Source organism: Brachionichthys hirsutus, chromosome 1 (assembly GCF_040956055.1).
Source record: "Brachionichthys hirsutus isolate HB-005 chromosome 1, CSIRO-AGI_Bhir_v1, whole genome shotgun sequence".
Lineage (NCBI taxonomy): Eukaryota > Metazoa > Chordata > Actinopteri > Lophiiformes > Brachionichthyidae > Brachionichthys > Brachionichthys hirsutus.
The window spans coordinates 7,546,656-7,567,189 of record NC_090897.1 but is presented as its reverse complement, the minus strand read 5'-3'; the positions used below and the strand labels follow the sequence as shown (position 1 = coordinate 7,567,189).

General features: G+C 39.8%; 1 protein-coding gene across 1 annotated transcript in view; it reads left to right on the top strand.

Annotated features, from left to right (window-relative positions):
- Positions 1-239: 239 nt before the first annotated feature.
- The window catches only part of tox3 (TOX high mobility group box family member 3), a 33,956-nt gene continuing 13,661 nt past the window's right edge, over positions 240-20,534 (top strand). Inside the window, exons 1-2 of the mRNA XM_068741832.1 lie at positions 240-341; positions 19,965-20,030. Of these exons, the coding sequence (XP_068597933.1) occupies positions 240-341; positions 19,965-20,030 (168 nt within the window). The remainder of the gene's footprint in view (positions 342-19,964; positions 20,031-20,534) is intronic.

Below are 20,534 nucleotides of genomic sequence, written 5' to 3'. Positions count from 1 at the left end.
TAAATGCATGGACTCAGGCGCGTGTACTTGCTTCGCGAGCGCCGGCTTGCTCTAACCTCCATGTGCGCGCTCTCAGAAATGAAGGTGTAGGAGAAGGAACATCGTAACTTCAGCCGCATCGCGTTTAATCCCAAACCTGGGTCAGTTTCTGCGCTTCTCTTTCTCCGTCTCTCCGTGCGCGCTTGGATTGTAAACCGGCAGAGACAGAGTCCGGAACAGCTGCGCGGCTCCCTCGCACCATGGATGTAAGGTTTTATCCGTCCGCTGGTGGGAACTCTATTCCCGGAGACCCACCAAACCTGGATTTCGGCCACTGTTTGGGCTACTACAACTTCAATAAGGTGAAACTGTTGTGTGCCGTCGCAGTTTTCTGTTGTTGCGTGAACGTGTTCGTGCTGAAACTCAGTGCGCCTCTAACTCCGTGCAGAACCAGACTTCAGACTCGGGTTAATGGATTCTTCCTCTCTATTGCCTCTGCTTGTTCTGCCAAACTGCAGCAAACACTCCTCACAGCCGTTCTGGAGTTTGTTTCATGAACGCTCCCTCCTCCACTCCTGCCGCAAACTTTTGTTGTGTATTCGCCCTGGAAATTAGATCACAAGACAAGTGTAGTTGCACAATCTTTTGTTGTATGTACACGCCGCGGTTCCTAATCTCTCACCACGGTCCCCGGGTGCTGATGGCCAGAGAGTTGCGTGTTCCTAAACATCATCCATGGATGCTTGCTTCAGAGCTCTCTCTACATTGCAACGTATTCAGCGTCATATTAAACTACTGGGCTGCTGGATGTGGTCCAGTTACACGATTCACTACATGGTGTATATAAATACCGTGTCGGAGAAGCACTCAGTCAAGTACTGGTCTTGCATCTGCATTAAAAAAAAAAACCCCTCTTGCAGTACAACTTAATATTGCAAGTGTAACCAGCCTGGAGACGGCAACATGACATGTAACATCAAATCAACCGTCTTACTTCCCGACATCTGTAAGAAGCCAACATTTCTGATTTGAGAAGAAGAAGAAAGAAATGCATGAGCGAAGACAAGTTCACCGCTCTGAAAGGAGAGACGGAGTTTATGTTAAACACAGATGATAGTTTTGTCATATTTTGTCAGTGATGTAACACTTGTTATCCAGAAGTTTGGCTCTTTTGCAATCCCAGGAAAAGGTGCCGTCACTATGACAGACTGACAAAACTGCAGTGTAGTTTGCACAAAGTGTAAACAATGATGCCCCCTGCACGCACACGCACGCACGCACACGCACACGCACACGCACGCACACGCACACACACACACACACCACCCCCTTACAAAGTATTCAGTCGTATAATGCAGCTCTGTTTGCCCTTGCGATATGGTGCTCCTCGGAACAGTTACCAGGTTTGTCTCACTGTTTCGTCAGCTCTTTGTCGTTTGACCATGTTGTCGTGTGTGGTCATTTCATCATGTCTTTACCAGCCTTGATACATTTTAATTACATTCACGCTGGTAACATTTTTCCCTGCTCATAAATTCCCCAGGTCAAGTGAAATTTTCCATTTGTAACTGTAATTGGCCACAATGCAAAAGGAAGGAATGAGTGAGGGGGGAGGGGGGGCAGTGAAAAGGTGCTTATCCAGTATCTCCACCACTTATGTTACAGAGAGAGGGAGCGAGAGCACAAAGCATGCATTTCATGCTAATTACACTGCCTTTCCATGGCGAACAAATAGCCTATTTTGCAAGCATCTTTCAAATAATCCTCCAGTTTATTTGAATCGGCTCGCTGAAAGGTAGCACAATGCAGAGCTGCTTGTCATCCAAAAGACGTGACATGCTCGCAGGTCACACCGAACTGAGGCATCACTTCTTTAATCTATTTATAAGCTGTCACAGCAGGTTTTGGAACTGTCAAAAAAATAGAAATCACTAGATTCACAGTCTAGATTTAAAAAAACAGGAAATACCCTCTCAGAACATTGGCACAGAAAATGTTCAGTTTTAATGACAGCAGAGACACAGTGGCCCAGAGGCACTTTGACACACCAGAGATTCTTTCAAATTTACAGAAAACTCCAAACGAGTGGCACAAACTTAATTAGGTGCTGTAGTCAGGACTAATGAAGCAATCTGTGATTTTGGCACTGAGATGAAGGAGAAACATGCAGCAACCTCACACAGCTGAATTATTCTCGAATAATAAATTCGTCAAGAAAGATTTGCCTGCTGTAATCAGGTTGACTTAAAACACAGAGCCTTTGTCCAAACTCCCATTGAAGCAGCAGTAAAGGTTCACTCCAGTGAGTTCTCAACAGTAAATGCAGTGTTCAGGTGGCTGACGCCGCTGTCACAGCAGGGTCCATTTCTCTTAAACCAACTTGACTTCAGGTTGAGCATGGATCAGCTGTGTTCAAGGGCGTACCTGCCAAGGCCCCTACGTGCACTGATTGGTTGTTACTTCAAGTTGCATTATATTGGAGTTACCGCTGACGAGCACTCTTGGGTTTAGTTTTCCTTGTTTGTTAAGGACCTGCTTGTTGTCTCTCAGTTAAATGTAGGAGTTGTTTTTCAAGCTTATCCACTTCTCATTTGTTCAACTTCTTGTTTTTGTGATGACTGGTGACGTTTACATGAGATCAATTTAAATGTATTTTCTCTTGAACAGTCTCTCCTTTCGTGCACAAGATCAACTGAAGACGAGGAGCAGTTCAGAGTCGACCGGCTTTTATATTAGTTAAAGTAAAACTTGACTTTAATGGTTTCATGAAAGGGAGCCAGTGTTATTCCCATATTTATGGCCATCTGGTCTATTTTTAAGGTTTAATAATGTTTCAAATACAATATCCATTTGGTCTGGACTTTCATTGCCTCCAGGCACAGAATGACCTACATTATAAACAGATGTTAAAACAAACTATTCACCTGTGCTGGTGCTAACTCTTCAGGGCGATTTACAAAACTAACAACAGCACCGTGATCCTTGGTCGATGGGAAACGACCATGAAGTTGGGCATTTGAATTCACTGTTGCAGAAGCATATATACTGACGTGCGTACAAATAGCTGACTGTAGATGGAAAGGTACCAACTAAAATATACTATATTATTGGAAACATCCACTGTCTCTGTCAGGGGAAACACTACTTTCTTAGTAATCATCATGTACTTACTAATCAATACAGGACTGACTTTAAGACAATTGCTCTGGTTTTCATGAAATCAAAAGCTATTTTAAATACTATTTGTATAAATCAGGGTTTTCCCTAATCCATGCATCGTGCACCAGACATCAACGTTAAGGTAAAAGTAAAAGGAGGAGAAAGCTACAGATCCGTGTGGCAGTATTTTTTCAGCATGGGAACCAACCTTGCCCTGCAATTGTTTCAAATGACTCACACCATGTACAGTTTGAAAACGGCATGCCACTGTAATTATTATTGACTGACTTTTATTTAAACATTGACTACTTCTGTTTGCTGTGCAGTCATTATGTAACTCCCGGAGCTCTTCGGTTGTGCTTCTGACAGCAGTTGCTCAACATTATTTTGGAGTTGTTTAAAACTACACTCGCTGTTAGCATTTAGCAGCAACTACTTTGTTGCAAGACAAATCCTCATTTGATCGCAACGGAACATAGATGTAAGCAACAAATAATTTATTCACCGTTTACTGTGCATTCTATTATCCACTCACTTACGATGTGAAAGCCTTACTTTAATTAGCAGTTGTTCAGATTTTAAGGCTTGATATGATTACACTTATCAGGGCATTTATTTAATTTTTGAGCCAGTAAAATGTAACATAGGTGAAACAGAAGCTTGCTCCTGTGTCATTTTGACTCTACTGAATCATGCATATAAGGAAACAAGGAAGGGAACAGAGTGAATTGCTGTTCTACAGCGGCAACCCCCCTGTCCAATGACCTGTCATTGTTTCCAAAGCAATAGCAGCGCAGGCCTCTTTTGTCTATATACCTCATTGGGAGGGAAGGAGTTAACACTCATCATCTCTCCAGTGTACACAGCTGGTGCCATTTCATCACACACATTCTAAACATATCCAAACACAGCTTTAAAAGTGTGTGCGTGCGTGGGTGTGGATGTGTGTGTGTGTGTGTTGGGGGTGGGGGTGGGGGTCTAAACCTCAGAGGCTTTCTGCTTTGTCAAACGCAGCAGTTGATGGATATGACTTCACTGTGCATGGTCGATGCTTAAATGTCCACAAAGCGAATAGCTGATATGTTTTGGTGGGTCTTTTAATTGCAGCTTGTCAGGAGACGTAGTTCAACAGATTTATTAAACACCTAATTTTCCCACCGAGATTAGAGTGTTATTTTTAGTCTGCTTTCTTGAAGGCACACAGTAAGGAGCTCCTGCCTCGACGAATGAATGCGCCATCAAACAGTCTACATGGGACAGATGTTAACGTTTTAGTAACGCACAGCTTTGCTGCTTCCTGCATGATGTCTTAACATTGATTTCTGCTGAACAAAGATAATTATTGGATGTTATGCAGCAACAAGAGCACCGCTTTGGCATAATTGCTTATGAAAACTGCTGTCACTTTATTTTATTGATGTTTTTATTTTATGAAACATATTTCAAAGGTGATTTTTTTTCTGTTTGAGCTGTATAATCTGATGATCTCGCCTAAAAGTCTGAACCTGTAGAAAACATACACCCGTGTTGTGTGCTCAGTTTACGAGGTGTGCATAACAAAGGGTCTGACATTTTCGACAGACGTGCACATTACTCAGATCAGCACATGAAAAAAACCAATATATATAATTCTGACATCTCTGCTCATAAATCCACTTCCATTACATATTTGCCTAGTTTACTCAGCATGGCGTATTTAGTCAGATCTCGTACTCCAAAGCTCTTTCTCAACTGTGGACACGTTGGACGCGATGGGTCCTTCTGACATGGCTGCAGACAGAGGATAACGCTGGGCTGAGTTGCTCTGTGGTTGCAATCTTGTGACCGGTTTTCTGCTTCATTGTAATTATAAAAATGAAAAAACTACACTCTAGAATTCATGCTAATATATTCAAAGTATGTGCACTGTAGGCCTGTAATGGCATCATTTTGTGTTCCTCAAGCATTGTTATACCCCACTGAATAAAACAACTGTCTTTCTCTGGACTCTGGAGCCACATGGTTATATCCAAAAGATCACTTTTAGCAACAGAGAGATAATACATCCACACGACAGCCACATTTATTATTGGATTCCGATCATATACACATCTCTACAGTGCCCGTCAAACCATGGAATTGCCTTAGGAGGGTTTTTTGACATCTACAGTCATGAAAGATGAGCTGGAATTTCAGCTGCAGTGCCTGTAGTATTTGGTCAGTAACTAGTCTTGTGAAGGAATAACAGTTATTCTTTCTGATCACTTTAATACATTTCTATATATTTTTGCTCCTTTCCGATCATTACATTGCAATCTTGTTCTTAAATGAGCTCCTTGCCTTGTTGTTGTTGATGTATTTCAATTTGTCATTGTTTGATGCTTCATTATAGAGGAAATGAAACATGACACAGTAATAATCCAGATTATTATCCTGATACTGAGTGAATTATATATATATATATATATATATATATACACAAAAAATCTACACTCGTTTTACAAAGTTATGTGACACCATGTAAGTGATTGGATTAGCATAACTTCAAAAGCTGAGCCCTTTGCAGAGTCATCCAGACAGACTGAACACAGCCATGAGACAGTTATTAACTTTACCATCAACTCCCGATAATACTAGAGTAAAAATAAAATTGTCATGAGTTCTGGTCCAAATTCTTGTTTCGTGCCTGATAATTGTCAACCTTGAGTCCCAGATGAATATTCTTACCATGAGTTAAGCAGTTTTCTAAAGGTACAGTCAATCACTTCTGCTTGGCTGATTCAATAAATGTTGTGTCCCTTTTGTGGTTAGCCTTGCTGTAAAGAAACATTCATTTTTACCGCTTTCCAGAGAGCAGCCATTCCATGTTTTATAGATCTAATGTCCAATTCTGCTAATGGGCTCACATGCTGCATCAAAACATTCAGTCTCCTTCCTTGCTCACGCATGATTGGTCACAAAACCATTTCTGCACATTGATTTGCAGTGTATAAGCACTGTTTCTGATTTGTGTTGTAAACATAATACATAATTGTGTGCGGATTACGTGTTTATCAAGCACAGAATACAGCCACAGATGTATTTTCTAGCTAGTGGTTAGGATGACAGACTAGACTTCATGTTGCTGCTATTTGACGACATGCAATTGTTCCTTCAGTTTACTCGTGCTTTCCTTTTCTTTTCACGGCCAGAAGGACAGTTTGAAATCCTTCTCTCAGGTGTAATCACTGGCGGATGCTTTGGTAAAGGGGGGGGGGGGGGGGGGTTGTATTGAGTACCTGATGGTAGGGGGGGAGATGGCAAGACAGCAGCTTTATGTACAACAACGGTCCCAAAACAGTGAAGCCAATACAAGGTAAGATATTTTAGTGTTATTATGCGAGGTGTTGAAATAGTTTGATTTCTTTGTCGGGTAAAACAGTACAAAGTATTTAATCAAAAACTGCCTTTTCATGCCGTGTGTTACCAGGTTGCACTAAGAGGCCTGACAGTAGCAGCAGGTGTGCAAATATTCCTCAGAGTCGTTGAACAGTCGCATTAAATAAAAGTTTGATTTTGAATGGTCAATCTTGGATCAAACCGGTAGAATAATCTTTAAAACACATTTTGTTGAAATAGATTGATGCACATTCATTTCTCCAGACCGTAAAATAACTTTTTTTTCTTCTCAGAACTGCGTTCTCCTCTTTTGTGTGATTCTGATCAAGCTGGTACATTTTAGGACATGGTTAGCATCTTCTCAATGATCATGATTGTTAAACACTTTTCAAACAAAAAGTCTGTCTGTGGCAGTTGGATAATGTTAATGTCTGAGAAGCAACTGCCATAGCAGCAATAATAACACAGCCTATAATCCTACTTCACTCTCGAAATGAGCTTTAATGGCCTCCCAGAATTGGAAATACTGCCTTCGTATCCTGCCGCCGTTTGACTGGATTGCTCATATAGCGTTTAAACAAAGACTTTTCAATGGTTTGAATAATTTTTGTGCCATAATTCTTGCTCCATCGAAATGATAGCAGGATCTGAATGCACTGCACTGATGGAGGATTGCTTCTCTGTGAGTGGTGAATGAAGCAGCTGTTTTCACTTCATGTCTTTCCTCTGCTTTGTCAGAAATGTCTTTGTATTTTCATCTTGGAGAGCAAGTTTATGTAAAAATGCCCTTCAGCTCAGCAAATAAAACAACTGCTTATTATTTTTTTTTTTTTTATCATTAATTGATCACTAATATTTATATGTTTTTTCTTTCTTTTTAGAATCTTTGTACCATTTCGTATTTGTGCAGATGGTGCAAACATGAATTTATGCATGAGAACGAATTCACTGTCTTTTTTATCAGTATTGATCTAAACTTGCATCTGGCCCTAAGCTAGCTTAACCAGAAAAACATTTTGTGGTTAATCGTTCATGAGCCAGAACTGCAGGCAAGAGAAAAGATGGTGTGCAGTGAACAAAATATTTACAACGCGGTTGATTCATTAAATGACACTTTCTTAATCATTTAGCCGATAATTAACCAACAGCGTTTTCACTTGAATGAGCAAATCTCTCAGCAGTTTACTGACACACCACCACTTGGAGAATTATTTATTTCAGATCTTCAGATACATGGACATCATGCAGTAAACCTTAAACTAGTTTTTAATTCAGTTAAATGATGAAAATGAATAATCACATCAATTAAATGTGAGGAAACATAATGTGGGTCTTGTCCCTGAAACCTCGTTTTTGGGGAATGAATGGGCTCTTGAAATTTTTGAAATCTTATTGATGATATTTTCCAGAGTTGAAGCTCGTTCACAACATGTCCTTGTTCGTTTGTGAGGTGCATTTCTGCCGGCTCATGGGCTCTCACTCTCTTGTGGACATGATGTGACATGGCAGAAGCAGTAGCAAGATCAAGGTCTGTCGGCCCTCAGCTTTGGCAGGATTTATCTGCCTACTGCGAGCAGACGGTGCTTTCGAATGACAGTACTTCTTCAGAGACTGATCTAGTTCTTGTTATTTGGGGGTTCTTATTTATGGTGTAGCCATTCTAATACCAGCACAGCCTAAGGAAAGGGTTTTTCTTTTCTTAAACTGGCTTCACTACATTTGCGTCTCTCACACTGAAGAGCAAGAGGAGATGCTGAATGATTACACTATTTCAAAGGCATCACATGCAGCTTGATTAAAGTGTTAGGTCTGAGTTAGTCAAGGTTAACCGTCCATAATGAAACACTTTGAAATAATGATACGCAGCATGGTTTTATGAAGGGTTGTGGCGGCTCTGCTCAGCAGTGATGACCTTCACCGGTTCCATGAGCGAACCGCAGAAATCCTGCAGCACCCCTGTGGTTCTGAGACGACACATCTTCTGATGCATCTCGGACAGCTGACCCTGTTCAATAACTTTCTTTGTAACCAGTCTTTGTCTCTTAGGTATAGCTGAGCGTCATCACTTTCTCAGTCTCATTATAGGATATGACTTCAGCTACGGCTATTTAGCGCAGCAGGGTGGGCCCAGATGGAGTTGTCAGAAAAGAGTCGTATTGGATCACATTTCATGTTGTTGCCAATCAGAAAGGGACTTCAAAAGTATAAAGTGAAAGCCAGTTGAGTTCTGACACCAGAAAACAATCAAATGTCTGCAGGAGAATTATTGCCTCAATGTGGCTTTTTATTAAAAACAGCTGCATATTGTATATTGCACAACTGGGTAGTCTAAATTATACTCTTGCCAATACTTTATTTCTATTGAAAAGTGGCTGCTGTCCACACTATAACATTACTGAATAATGGATGTTGAAAGAGTAGCAACACGATTTCCTTTGGCTGGCTATAATGTATTATGCTTTTGGGATACAGTTCATGTGAACACTGCCTACAATAAGCTGTTGGTTCATTTATCTCTAATGGTATTGGCCTTTTATTATATTATCTCATTGAGGCTGTGCTGCTAATTTTCATTCCATAATTTACTGTACTGTAAATGTGACGCCATGTAAACCTATTTAAACTTGTTTTGTGATAGGATTTTATGTTTACAAATGCACAAGGCAATCCAATTTGCTTTATAAATAGAATATTAAAAAGGTATGCTGATATCACACTGAAAGGCTTATGAGGTGTATTGACAAATTAGCAAATGTGTATTTCTGCTGCAAGAATTGTTAAAACTCTGCATTGTTTACTTATAATTAGTCATGTAATGGCCATTGAATTGTATTTGAATACTACCAGCACTGAAATGGGATTGCTTTTCGTCTGTAAATTAGGTCTGTATTAAAAGTATTTTGCTGGTTTGTGCCAGCTGTTGCTATGGAGAGATGCATGCAAATTATGCAAAAACAGAATTATTATCCTGGCTGAATTATATTTTATTGTTGTGAGGTAGGGAGATGTTTTTTTAAAGAGATGACTCATGTTCAGTTTATCATTTTGTATGTATTGATGTTTTCAGGAGCATACATTCCTAATATGAGCTAATTAACAATTAAGATTAATTGCCCAGTTCTCTCATTCATCACCACGGCCTCTAGAGCAGGCTTCAAACTGGAAAAACAAAGTAGTGCATAGTCTAAATCAAAGTAGTTTCTTTTGCCAAGCCTGAACCCCATGGGATGTACCTTTTTTTATTGCTTAATTAAAATCCAAGAGGATCGTATTTTAAGTGTCGGTGAGCGAACACTGAATAACAATGACAAATCATGCCCTAAAGCACCAGTGGTGTGTCTTTGAAAAGAATAACAGTGTCTCTCTATTTTCCTTACAATAAAGTACAGTATAATGGTAAAAAAAACGGTGATAAATTTAGTCATTCCTGGATGCAGAACCTGCCAAAACCAGCATTGATACATTAGTCTCTTAATTACCCAGACAGGATTATAATGAAACGGCTCATTATTAGACATTATTTAAAAGCTTAGCCTTTTCAGTGCTCTGTTTATCCCCTTTTAAAGCCTTCAATCTCTCACACATGTGCCAGCAACAAAATGACTCACTTATACATGTTGTCCCAAAAACATTGGCATAATTTGAGATGTCTATCAGAGTGACTACATAGTTAGGAGAAATAATACTTACCGTAATAGGATTTATTTGGGACACAAAATTATTAATTCTACAAATTTCAAACAAAAAGTTGTAGGGGGTAGTAATTTTATAATGTTCCAAAGTTATTACAAATGTTCACTGTGTGCACCGCTTGTGGACTCGGCATGCATCAAAGTCAGTAGCGGAGTTTCTGCCACACACATTTTTTATAACAAATTCATGCTGTGTATTAACATTTGACTGAGTTTGAGCATTCTTCAATACGCATAATGCTTTTTAACTGTTTCAAAATACTGATAGTGCCTTCAATTGTGCTTCAGCTGTTTGGAGACGCTGAAAAACAAAAGCACTTAAAGAAATGGGGGGTGGGGGTTATCAGCAGAAAGGGCTCTGAATATTTCACTTGACAGATGTGAGTGGAGACACAATGATTATTTCACTGTTGTACAGCACTTTGAAATTATTCTAAAGGCTTTGAGCCAGCGATGACATGGGACGCATAACTCTTGACTTCAAAGGGGGAAAAAGAAGGCAGAAAAGCAAACACAAGCGCTGTCAGTCAATGTGGAAAGCTAATTGGGTCAATCTCTTTAGCGAAGATGAATGAAGAGATTAACTCTCCCTATGTGTCCAGTGAATCTCCCCCTCAAGCTCCAGGTAAATTATCTGATGACAGGATGGCAATGGGAATTCTGTTTCTCACACTGTTTTAAACCGGCAGGCGGAATTTGCCATCATTCCAATACTGTGATTTCGTAGTTGCAGGCATTGTTTGTGCATTGATTAATTGGATTAGTGGCATTTGTTTTGCAGGGTTAATTAACTGAATGCACCTGACTGATATGCTGCCAGGTGCATTGTACTTGAGGTATTTAAAGAATGTAGTTGCGTTAATGTTATTTACTTTCACTTGTTCCTCATATCTGCTTGTAAGCTATAGAATGCTGCAGGTTTGAACAACAGCATTACACACTCGGATTCAGTTTGCAAACATACCATGTATATCCGCAGAGAAATGGATAAGTCGGATATAAATGAGCCTAAAGAAGACCAACAAAGATTGATGGGGGGGGGGGGGGGGTTGGCTTGTCCTGTTCCTCTTTAAGTGCTGAAACTCTCAACAAGGTCCCAAAATATAGAATAAGGCCCAAATGCAGAAAATGACAGTGGCCTCATGTTTCAGCCTCCCGCTCTGAAGCAATGGGATAAAATTGTTAGCAAGGAGCTGTGGTTAAATGTTGTGAAAAGGCACCGATTCAAGAGTTTTTATGTGCATCTTCTAATGTGCAATAATTTCGGAGGAGAATTTCAGAAATGTACAGGACACAAAGACTGACCCTTTTGTTTGTTTATATAATTTTGATACATATTGTTTAAATGTGGTGCATTTAGATTTTTACATTGCATTTACTTACATTCCTATGACTACACACTGACAGATATGTCATCAACACAAACATATTTTGTGTGCAGAGCTTTCACACTTGTTCTCTTACAAAACCAACTCATTCAATAGACATCAGACCTCCTAGTTTCCACGAGTCTCTGATCTCCAGTCTGTCATTTTACACAGAGAAATAAGTCACTTATGTCATTTTGACTAAAAGATGTGTTGCGTGTTTGCTCTGAATCTTTTTTTTTATGTCAGTGCAATGATATGGAATCAAAGTTGAAGCTTAGTGTTTGCAATTATTCAAAGCTGGTATAATAATCACACAGTTCTTTTTGAAGTAGGAAATGTTAAAGTGACATTTTGAGTTTAAATACTATTAAAAACATTAGTGAGCCATTTACCGCGATGGTTACTGTCACAAGAAAAACAATGCCAGTGACTCGACAGCCGTCGGGTTTGCTGTTGGTGTCCTGGTGTGCTGTCAATCACCAAGCAGAAAACGCTTGAAAGAACTAATTGCCTTGAAGAGCCCGCTCAACCATTCCGTACCTGCTATGTGTTCACAGATGTCTTTCCCAGCTGCTATTTCATTATGGAACTGCAAAGACATTACAGATGCAGCACCCTGGCTTTCTTTATGAGCCTTTGTTGTTGCACATCAAGTCATAATGATTATAGGTGCATTATTGCAGCCACAGGGGGGAAGGGGAAAATGTGGCACGTGCAGGAATAACACAAAGCAAGATATATGGGGATTTTCATTATTTAACTTAATATGCCTGAGTCATTGCTTTAATGTCTGCCAACTTGTTGATCATCATTTTTGGAGACACATTTCTGGAGAGGAGCCCGAGAGTATATTTGTAGCCGGACCTCTGTCAGTAGCGCCAAGCAACACAGCCACAAATTGGAATGTGGTACAGCTCTGGGAAAGCAGCCAAGATTTAAATTAGACAATAACCTCTGCTCTCTCTATATTGCCTCTCTTTTCCAGCTGCAGGCCCAGTCATTTGTTTAATGCACTGAGCCCTGTAGTATATAATAGACTGATATATAAGTCACTGCTCAGCAGTTTGTGTTTTTCAGATTTACAGAGATTGAACAACTGGCCGGTTTGTGCTTACTTGCCCTGGCCTCAAGGCAAGAATGACAGCAAGACACAAGTAGAATCCCACTTAGAAATGACTGTCAGAGACGGTTACCCAGGAAGGCTTTCAAATCTATTTGGACTCGAGATTCTAAATCTGGAGGTAACTTGAAGACAAATGATTTAACAGTTAGAGTTCTTTTTTTTTATGTGCTGCAAATGGTACTATATTCTCTCAATTTAAAGAGGCTTTTTTTTTGTTTCAGATCCACTCCACCAAATTATACATTTAGATCTTAAGTGATCGTTATGCTGTTGCGTTTGATGTACATTTAAAATTTTTACTTTTAACAGAATGCTAAGCCTAAATATGTCCATTTTCTCCCTCTATTAAATAAGCACCAGATAGCACTGCTGTTCACTAAAAGCTCTTCATTGTACTGAATTATCCCCAGTGAATAGGAAAATGCATCTGTGCTGATAAAGTAAGAGAAGACTACCACTAAAAGCTTTCAAAAAAGCATGACCTGAATCCAAGTCCTAAAGCTCCTCTGACAAAAAAAAAAATAGAAGGGAGTAGCACAAACATATTTAAGCAATACCAAAGATTATCCTGTACAACTTTCAAGACTGAAGTTTTTAGTTGTTGGAAGCTCTCATTCTGTAATAGGAAAAGTGTCAAACACATTAGAGCAACTTGGATAAAATACACACCCCTGATACCATCTTTAGCCGGAGTTGCTGTAAAGGTGCTGAGATTCCTTTGACACATGGCTTGGGCCGCACAAGCAAGACACCACCACCAAGCTGAGTCTTTCTTGTGTTGCTTGCTCAAGGGCTGTATGTCCGTGCAACAGCAGCCATTGTGAGAAAGCTACACCATGTGTATTTGAGAGCTCTCTCCATTGCCAAAGCTCCATTGTGGCTGTGGGCCAATGGCTTTGTACCCTGCCAGATCAAATATGGAACCCTATTTAGCTTGTACTTTCTTTTAGGATTTGCTCTTGAGAGTCCAGAACAGACTGAGCAAATGGGGATATTGGATAGTGACCTGCTTAGTATTGAGATTTCATGGCTCAGGCTTGTTGTCTATTATGACAAATGTTGAGGGCATCTTTGTTTTGGCAGCATTTGGAGGTCTTAGACCTTGGAGAAAACATTGCTTTGGTAAACCTCCACATTCCTCTATTGTGTAGTGCAATGCTTTGTTGGATGTGGCTGTGCTAAAAAAAAATAATGGTAATATATGGGGACTAAAAAATCAACATTTACACGTCAAACCTGATGGAGAAGGCCAAGGGTGTTAGCATAGTAAAAAAACTCATGCCTTATCTGTATCTTAGTGCAGCCTCACAGTGCTGCATGACTGTAATTGTGCTTTCTACTTGATAATTATGTTATTAACTGCAGTATATAGCTGCGACTTCACTAATTTTCATTATACTACTGTGGTCAAAAAGTGGCGAAAGAATATTGGAATAAATCAACATGATTTGTTTTTTCATTCTTCTGCCTTCACTAATATACTGATGCAGTAAACTCAACAAATATTGTTCAATAAATATTTAAAAGGAAAAGCAACAATATCCCAACTGTTTTCTTTTTTCTCCGTGTTTTCATTATAGCACACTGCATCCATATGTGGTGCATATATATTTAGCCCCAAGGAATATGCTGAATGCACTAATTATAGTTCACCTTTCCTTCAACACTGCCATAATGACTAGAGGAAAAAAATATGCATTTGCTGAGCTGCAGAACAGCTTAAGGTTTTAACTTTTTGTTGATAGTTGGTTTCTTGGCTCATGACCTAATGTTAAAAAAAGAGGCTTTGAGTTTATTCACGGCAATCTGAATCTTTTTTGTGTTGTTCAAATCATATAAAAAATGTTTTAGACGTCGGTGGCTACATCTCCCATAAGTTAAAGGTCCATATTTAATTCTTGTTAATCGCGCTGCAACCAAGAACAAAAGACTGGTAGCATAACATATGCATGGTCGTTTGTGACAGGTTTTATATCTCTGCCACATTTTGGTGTGAGAGAGGAGACAAGCTACAAACAGCCTGAACAAAACTCATGAGCTCAAATCAGATCTAAGATTATGCATACCTTAAAGTTTTCTCAAACTGTATCTGGTTTATTGCTGTAGCGGTCACGAGAGAGGGAGGGTGAAAGGCTAACAACAGACGTCCCCTCAATTTGACGTTATGGAGTTGAGTACTTACAGTCTTAATGGTAAAAGACAAGTGGGCTGTGTGGACATTCAATTTTGTGAAGTCATTTTGCTGCAAATATTTGAGGAAATATATCTGTCAGCTCAGCTCTGCTTGTGTCACACCTGCTGGGCGTGAATAGGCCCTGTGATAACCAGCCAGGCAGCTGCAGTGTTTCTGCTAAATTAGCATGTATTTGGTGTAAAAGAATCTCAAAAATTAGAAGTAAACTAATTCCAGACTCGAAGACGGGCATGACCAGGATTGAATGAAAAGGAAACAATACTGCTGTTACGCATCTGTGACCCTCTTCACTGGATTAGAGGATCAAACCTGATGTTGGAGCAATCTCAAAAGAAAATTACATAAAATAATACATGGCAAATTATTATGTGTTTTTTTTTTGCTGTATTTTATTGAGACCACTGGAGAACATATTAGTACAAGTGTCTTGTTCCAGAGAACACATGCTACGCTGTGATTACTGAGCTGGGGCTGAACTGTAAAATCACTTGTCAGCAGTTGATATGTTTTTTGGAAAAGCTTGGGCTCTTGATTGAATTGTTTTGCCAGTTTTCAGTGGGGACGGCAAACGTGTCCAACTTGACATTGTGATGATACTGTAAAACCAGGCACATCTCATTAGGAATTTGAATAGTAAATTACAACGTCCTTTGCAACTTTCCCAAACATTATTTAATCATCACCAACAAAGAGGTGGTCAGATTAGAGTGTGTAGGTGTGTTTACTTTCCATTTGTATTCATGCAGAACAATGGGAAGTCATGCTATCAGACTTGTGTTTCTCTGGATCCTGGTTGTCCAGTTCATGTTTATTGATAGCATCTGCGCGGTTACTCCATCATATGGGTGGCGAGATGGGGTCACTTTGCTGCAATATTGTGTTCGCCCTGAGGTTGAAATCATTTTGTTTGCTATAATAGCTGTAAACCACTTTATTTCCCAATGGACATTCTTTCATACAAATATTTCTGCACTGGGATTTAAAAGGTGATTGAAATACCAAGTGACAAAATATGGCATAAATAAACAACACACATAATTCTACATACTGCTCTTTTTTTTTAAAGATACAATTAAAACAAAAGCTTTGACAAAGATTCAAAGAATACACACAGAATAGAAATAAAGCCAGTAGTGTATTTAGAGAAAAGATTTCTCTAAGAATTTCATTTTCAAAGTTGGTTGGTTTTCTGTCTGCGTGCGATCAAGCAGACAGTGAAGTCTTTTCACTTTAGGATCAGAGTCCATGTAAGCTCTTAATTCTCTTCTGTTAAACAGTTATTGAAAAAATGTGCTGGTGGTGCAAAAAGAGAAATGAAAACACTGAGTGGCCAGTGTTTGCTCTGCCATGTAGCGAAGCCTTGCTTTTGGAATGACTCTTACTACAGAGCACCTTTAACTGTGAATCCACGCTGCTGGTTAAAGTCTCAAACCATCAGGCGTTTGAAATCACTTGTTTCCTTGGGATCGATTTTTAGATGTATAGGACAGCTCTTTCGGAATTTGAAGACATGACATGCTGGTTTGAATTCGTGCACAACTAGAAAAGCACTCGTAGAGCGCAAACCTCTGCCGAGTAGCTCATTCCCCTCGTGATTTGATTTACACCATCCAAACGGTGATCTGGATCCATCATCAATAGGTTCTAAATTGTTCTTGGTATCTTTATGCACCAACCATGAAAAGTAAAAGTGAATCGGAGTTGATGTGTATTTTTAACACATTTTTGAATCCAGAGATTAAATAATTAAATAATTGCCCTGACTTTAGTCTGGATCAGACATTCTGGATAAGACATTTTGCATGATGGTGCATATCTAACACCTTTATGACAGATTTTTAGTGAGTGACATGAAAGCATATTTTACAAGATTTTATTTTGAAAAAGCCTCCATTTTAAGTAATTGGGAAAATGGCTTTCAAAATTGAATGGGACCCGTCTTCACTTTTTTTTCCATCAAGATTCATCCAGCAGTTTATCTATAATCCTGCTAAGAAAAAGGCAGACAGACGGTCAAACAGACAAACGGCGTCAAACGCATAACCTCTTTGGCGGAGGTAATAACATTAATTCCAGAATTACTTTTATATTGATGTTTGATATATTTATGTTCAGTTTGTTTTTTCAGGATCTTATAATTAACAAAAGTCAGGTAATTCAATCCTTCATTTAAATTGCATCTCTGTTTCCAGAACGCTTCGCGGTGCACAGTAAATATTCCTTAACCCCTCGCATGGCTGGCCCAGCTCTTGTCTAGCTCATCACATCATTTTATTTACAGAGACTTCATTGTCTGTGGTGACCCATTTTCACAAGATCCCTTACTGTCAACCATGTGAGCCTTCCAATCACAGATAATTTGATCTGGCATTTCACTCAATTGGCACTGCATGCGACAATAAATTAGGAATAACAATAATAATCTTAATTTATGTTGTGGGCATCTGCTGAGGTCTCCAACCCTAGCTGTGTTGCCACTTTGTACAGCTTTTAATGTTGAGGCTTGAGACCAGTTTCTGAGGACATTGCTTGGGATACTTGTCACAGTTCTCAGAGGGAATGTGGACCTGCTTTTAAAGGGACCTGTAAACATGAGCCTAAAGAGTTGCCCAAAACTTTGCATTTGGACTTGATTATATTTTCATTAAATAAATGAATGCCAGAATCTACTGTACGGAATCCAAAAGTACCTTTGAGTATAATGTGCGGCTTTTAATGCCACAAATATGTTTGCTTTCACACCAGAGCTGTTTGGTCCGCTTTAAACGGACCAGAGTTTGTTTCATCGGATAGTCCGCTTCATTTGGGCAGGTGTGAAAACTCATCCGAACTCTGGTGCGGATCAAACAAGCAAACTCTGGTCCACCTGAAAACTTGGGTCTCTGTTCGCTTGCAAGTGAACCCTGGTTCAGTTCGTATGCGGTGTGAAAGCTCACCGGACCAAATGTACGAACGCTATACACAGTGCAGCTAGGGTAGAGGAAGTACAGCGCACATTCCAAACCAAAACAAACATGGGAGAGGGAGGTATTTCCCATCCTACTTTGTCCAGTCGACGAGCGCCCCTTCCAACCATGTGATGCTGCTCAGAAGGTGCTGTGCGCTTTAGAAATCACAGTGTGAAAGCAGAATCACAAAAAGTGATAAATGCAACAATGTTGCGACTTTCAGCTCCCCAATCGAACCGAGTCCGCTTGGTCAGGTGTGAAAACGACTTTAGGCATGGCTACAGATGGGAAAGTATTAATATTAACAGTAGTAACGATTTAAGAGAAGTCTATACTCCTGGTGATTTCCAGTGAACCATTTACAATTGAAGAGCAATTGTCTGCTCAAACCTCCTCCAGATACAAACATGAAAAAGAATGAAAAAGAAGATGGCACTGTGCGAATCGCTATCTCACCTACAATCAGAACAATGTTCCTTGTGCTTGAATAGAGAAGGGTATCTCTGAGACTTCAATTCGTTATCTAAAAGAAGAGGGGGGGGGGGGGGGGGGGGGGAGTGACACTTCCAAGATAAGTGAAGCATACGGTTAATTACCAGCCAAGTGGCTGACGTAACCCAGCCATGTCATGTCCCTAAGTTACACACAGCTGGGAAATGAAGGAGTGAAAGCTACTCGCAGATGTTCCTCACTTGCGTGTAAGAGTGTTTATACATTTCTGAATGCATTTGTTTCAACATGTAAAACCCCAATGCTCAAGTCAGCTATGGTTTAGTGTGGCAGCTTCAGGTCAAATGGCCCTGGAGGTCTAGACAGAACAAACCACCTGCTTCAGGAACCGCCAGCAGTGCTTGTGGTTTCTCATTGGTGCGTAACACTGTTAACATTGCTGCTGCTTCCATACTCTCTCTCCAGGGCATAGACTAATTAATGGATACACTTTGCAGTTGATTAGAAGCAGTTCTTTCGGTAATTACATTCACATTCTCACCACTCAGAGTAAAAGAAAGAGAAAAAAAAAGACAGAGGGCAAGAAAATATATTAATGCACTTCTCAGTTTGCGGTAATCTTAATTTGTTTCCACTATTGTTTGGCTTCTGCCTGATAAGAAGTCCCCCCCCCCTCCTATATTTTGTCATGATTTGTTTCTGTTGCAAGAAAGTGACGTTGTAATAAACACACAAAGTGATTACTAAGAGCTTTGTTTAAACCGTACTGTCAATGATACCTCATGAAGACCCAAACGTGCTGCGATTCTTTCTGCTCCTTGCCGTGTAGGCTGGGTTTTGCACTGCTCACTCACAGAGAGGTGCATTGTGCTCTTGGGCCCAGCTGCTAGCCCATAATTCTTCATTCTATGTCCCATTGTTCCTACCTGTCAGCATGGTTGTGTCTCCAAAGAAAGGAAGTGCCTGCCATTTTGCCAGCAGGCTATGTATGGGTTGGGGGGGGGAGGTGGGATATGTTGTGAAAACATGTTACCAAAGTACAAGGATATAATAACTTATCAATTATCTTAAACACTAATGTGCCTTTACATTGTGGTATTTACAATTGTATTACTGCTGGCTATTACCTCTGATACTAGCAGATGCATTTGTGTGTGTAACGTTCTATTTTCATAGCAGGATGGATCCAAAATAAAGAAGAAAAATATTTCTAAATGTCAAAATTCTTGTGATGAAATAAATTATAAAACCCGTCCCCCATTTACCAAAATGTACTTTGCTTATATATTAAAAACACTCCTCTCCTTAATTCCCCTCTGTATCACTCCTCTCGCTTAGATTATTTGAAGTTAATAACCTGCCACTGCATCTTGATACTTGGCTTTGTGATGCAAACATATCCTTAATTGCCATTCCATAAGAGCTGAATAGCCAGACCAGATTCTCATTACCCAGGTTTGAATTGGCATTGGCCTCTCACATGCCTCTTATCGCGTCACAATAATGGCAGAGTGGCAGAATCTGCTCTTGCACCTCGAGAAAGGGGTTAACTCAATGTGTAAACATTCAGAGACAAGTGTGGCAGGCTGTGTTGAGTGACAGGTGTCTATTACGATAGTGGAGAGAGCTGGAGTTGCACTGGATATGATCTAGACTCCCTGAACTCATTGTCCCTTTGGTCTTCATTTGCAGTTCCAGAATAACAACAACTACATGAACATGGCAGAGGCGAATGGCGCCCTACTCGCTGCTGGTGATGTGAGTATTTTTTTGCTTTACGTATTTACATTTCTTTTTGATCGTGGGAAATGCAGCAAATGGAAACAAGTTGTCTGCACTGATTCAGATACAGTGAAGTACATTCGTCTCCTTGATTTGCCAAGTAGCGTATCTAAAACTCTTCATTTTGTCGCTTTTGCAGGTGTTATGTCTGTAAATACTCCTGCTCTTTGAAATATTTCCCAGGTGACAACAGTAAAAGCATATTTTGTAAGCTCTAAACCTGTATTTCACGCAGTAGTGTCCTAAAACAACAGCAAAGATTGTGTTTGTCACTTGCAACATCATTATTGGCTAAACTGATGCCTGTCCTGAGACACACCTGAGACAATAGCCTTACAGAAATACAAGAAATCAAAGCTTCCACTCTCGTATACTTACTTTTGAGAACTGACATTGATGTGGCCTGACTTTCTTGATTGTACTGCATGATACAATAAACATCCCAGAAAGCTCGGGATACCAGTGCTTGTTTCCACCCTC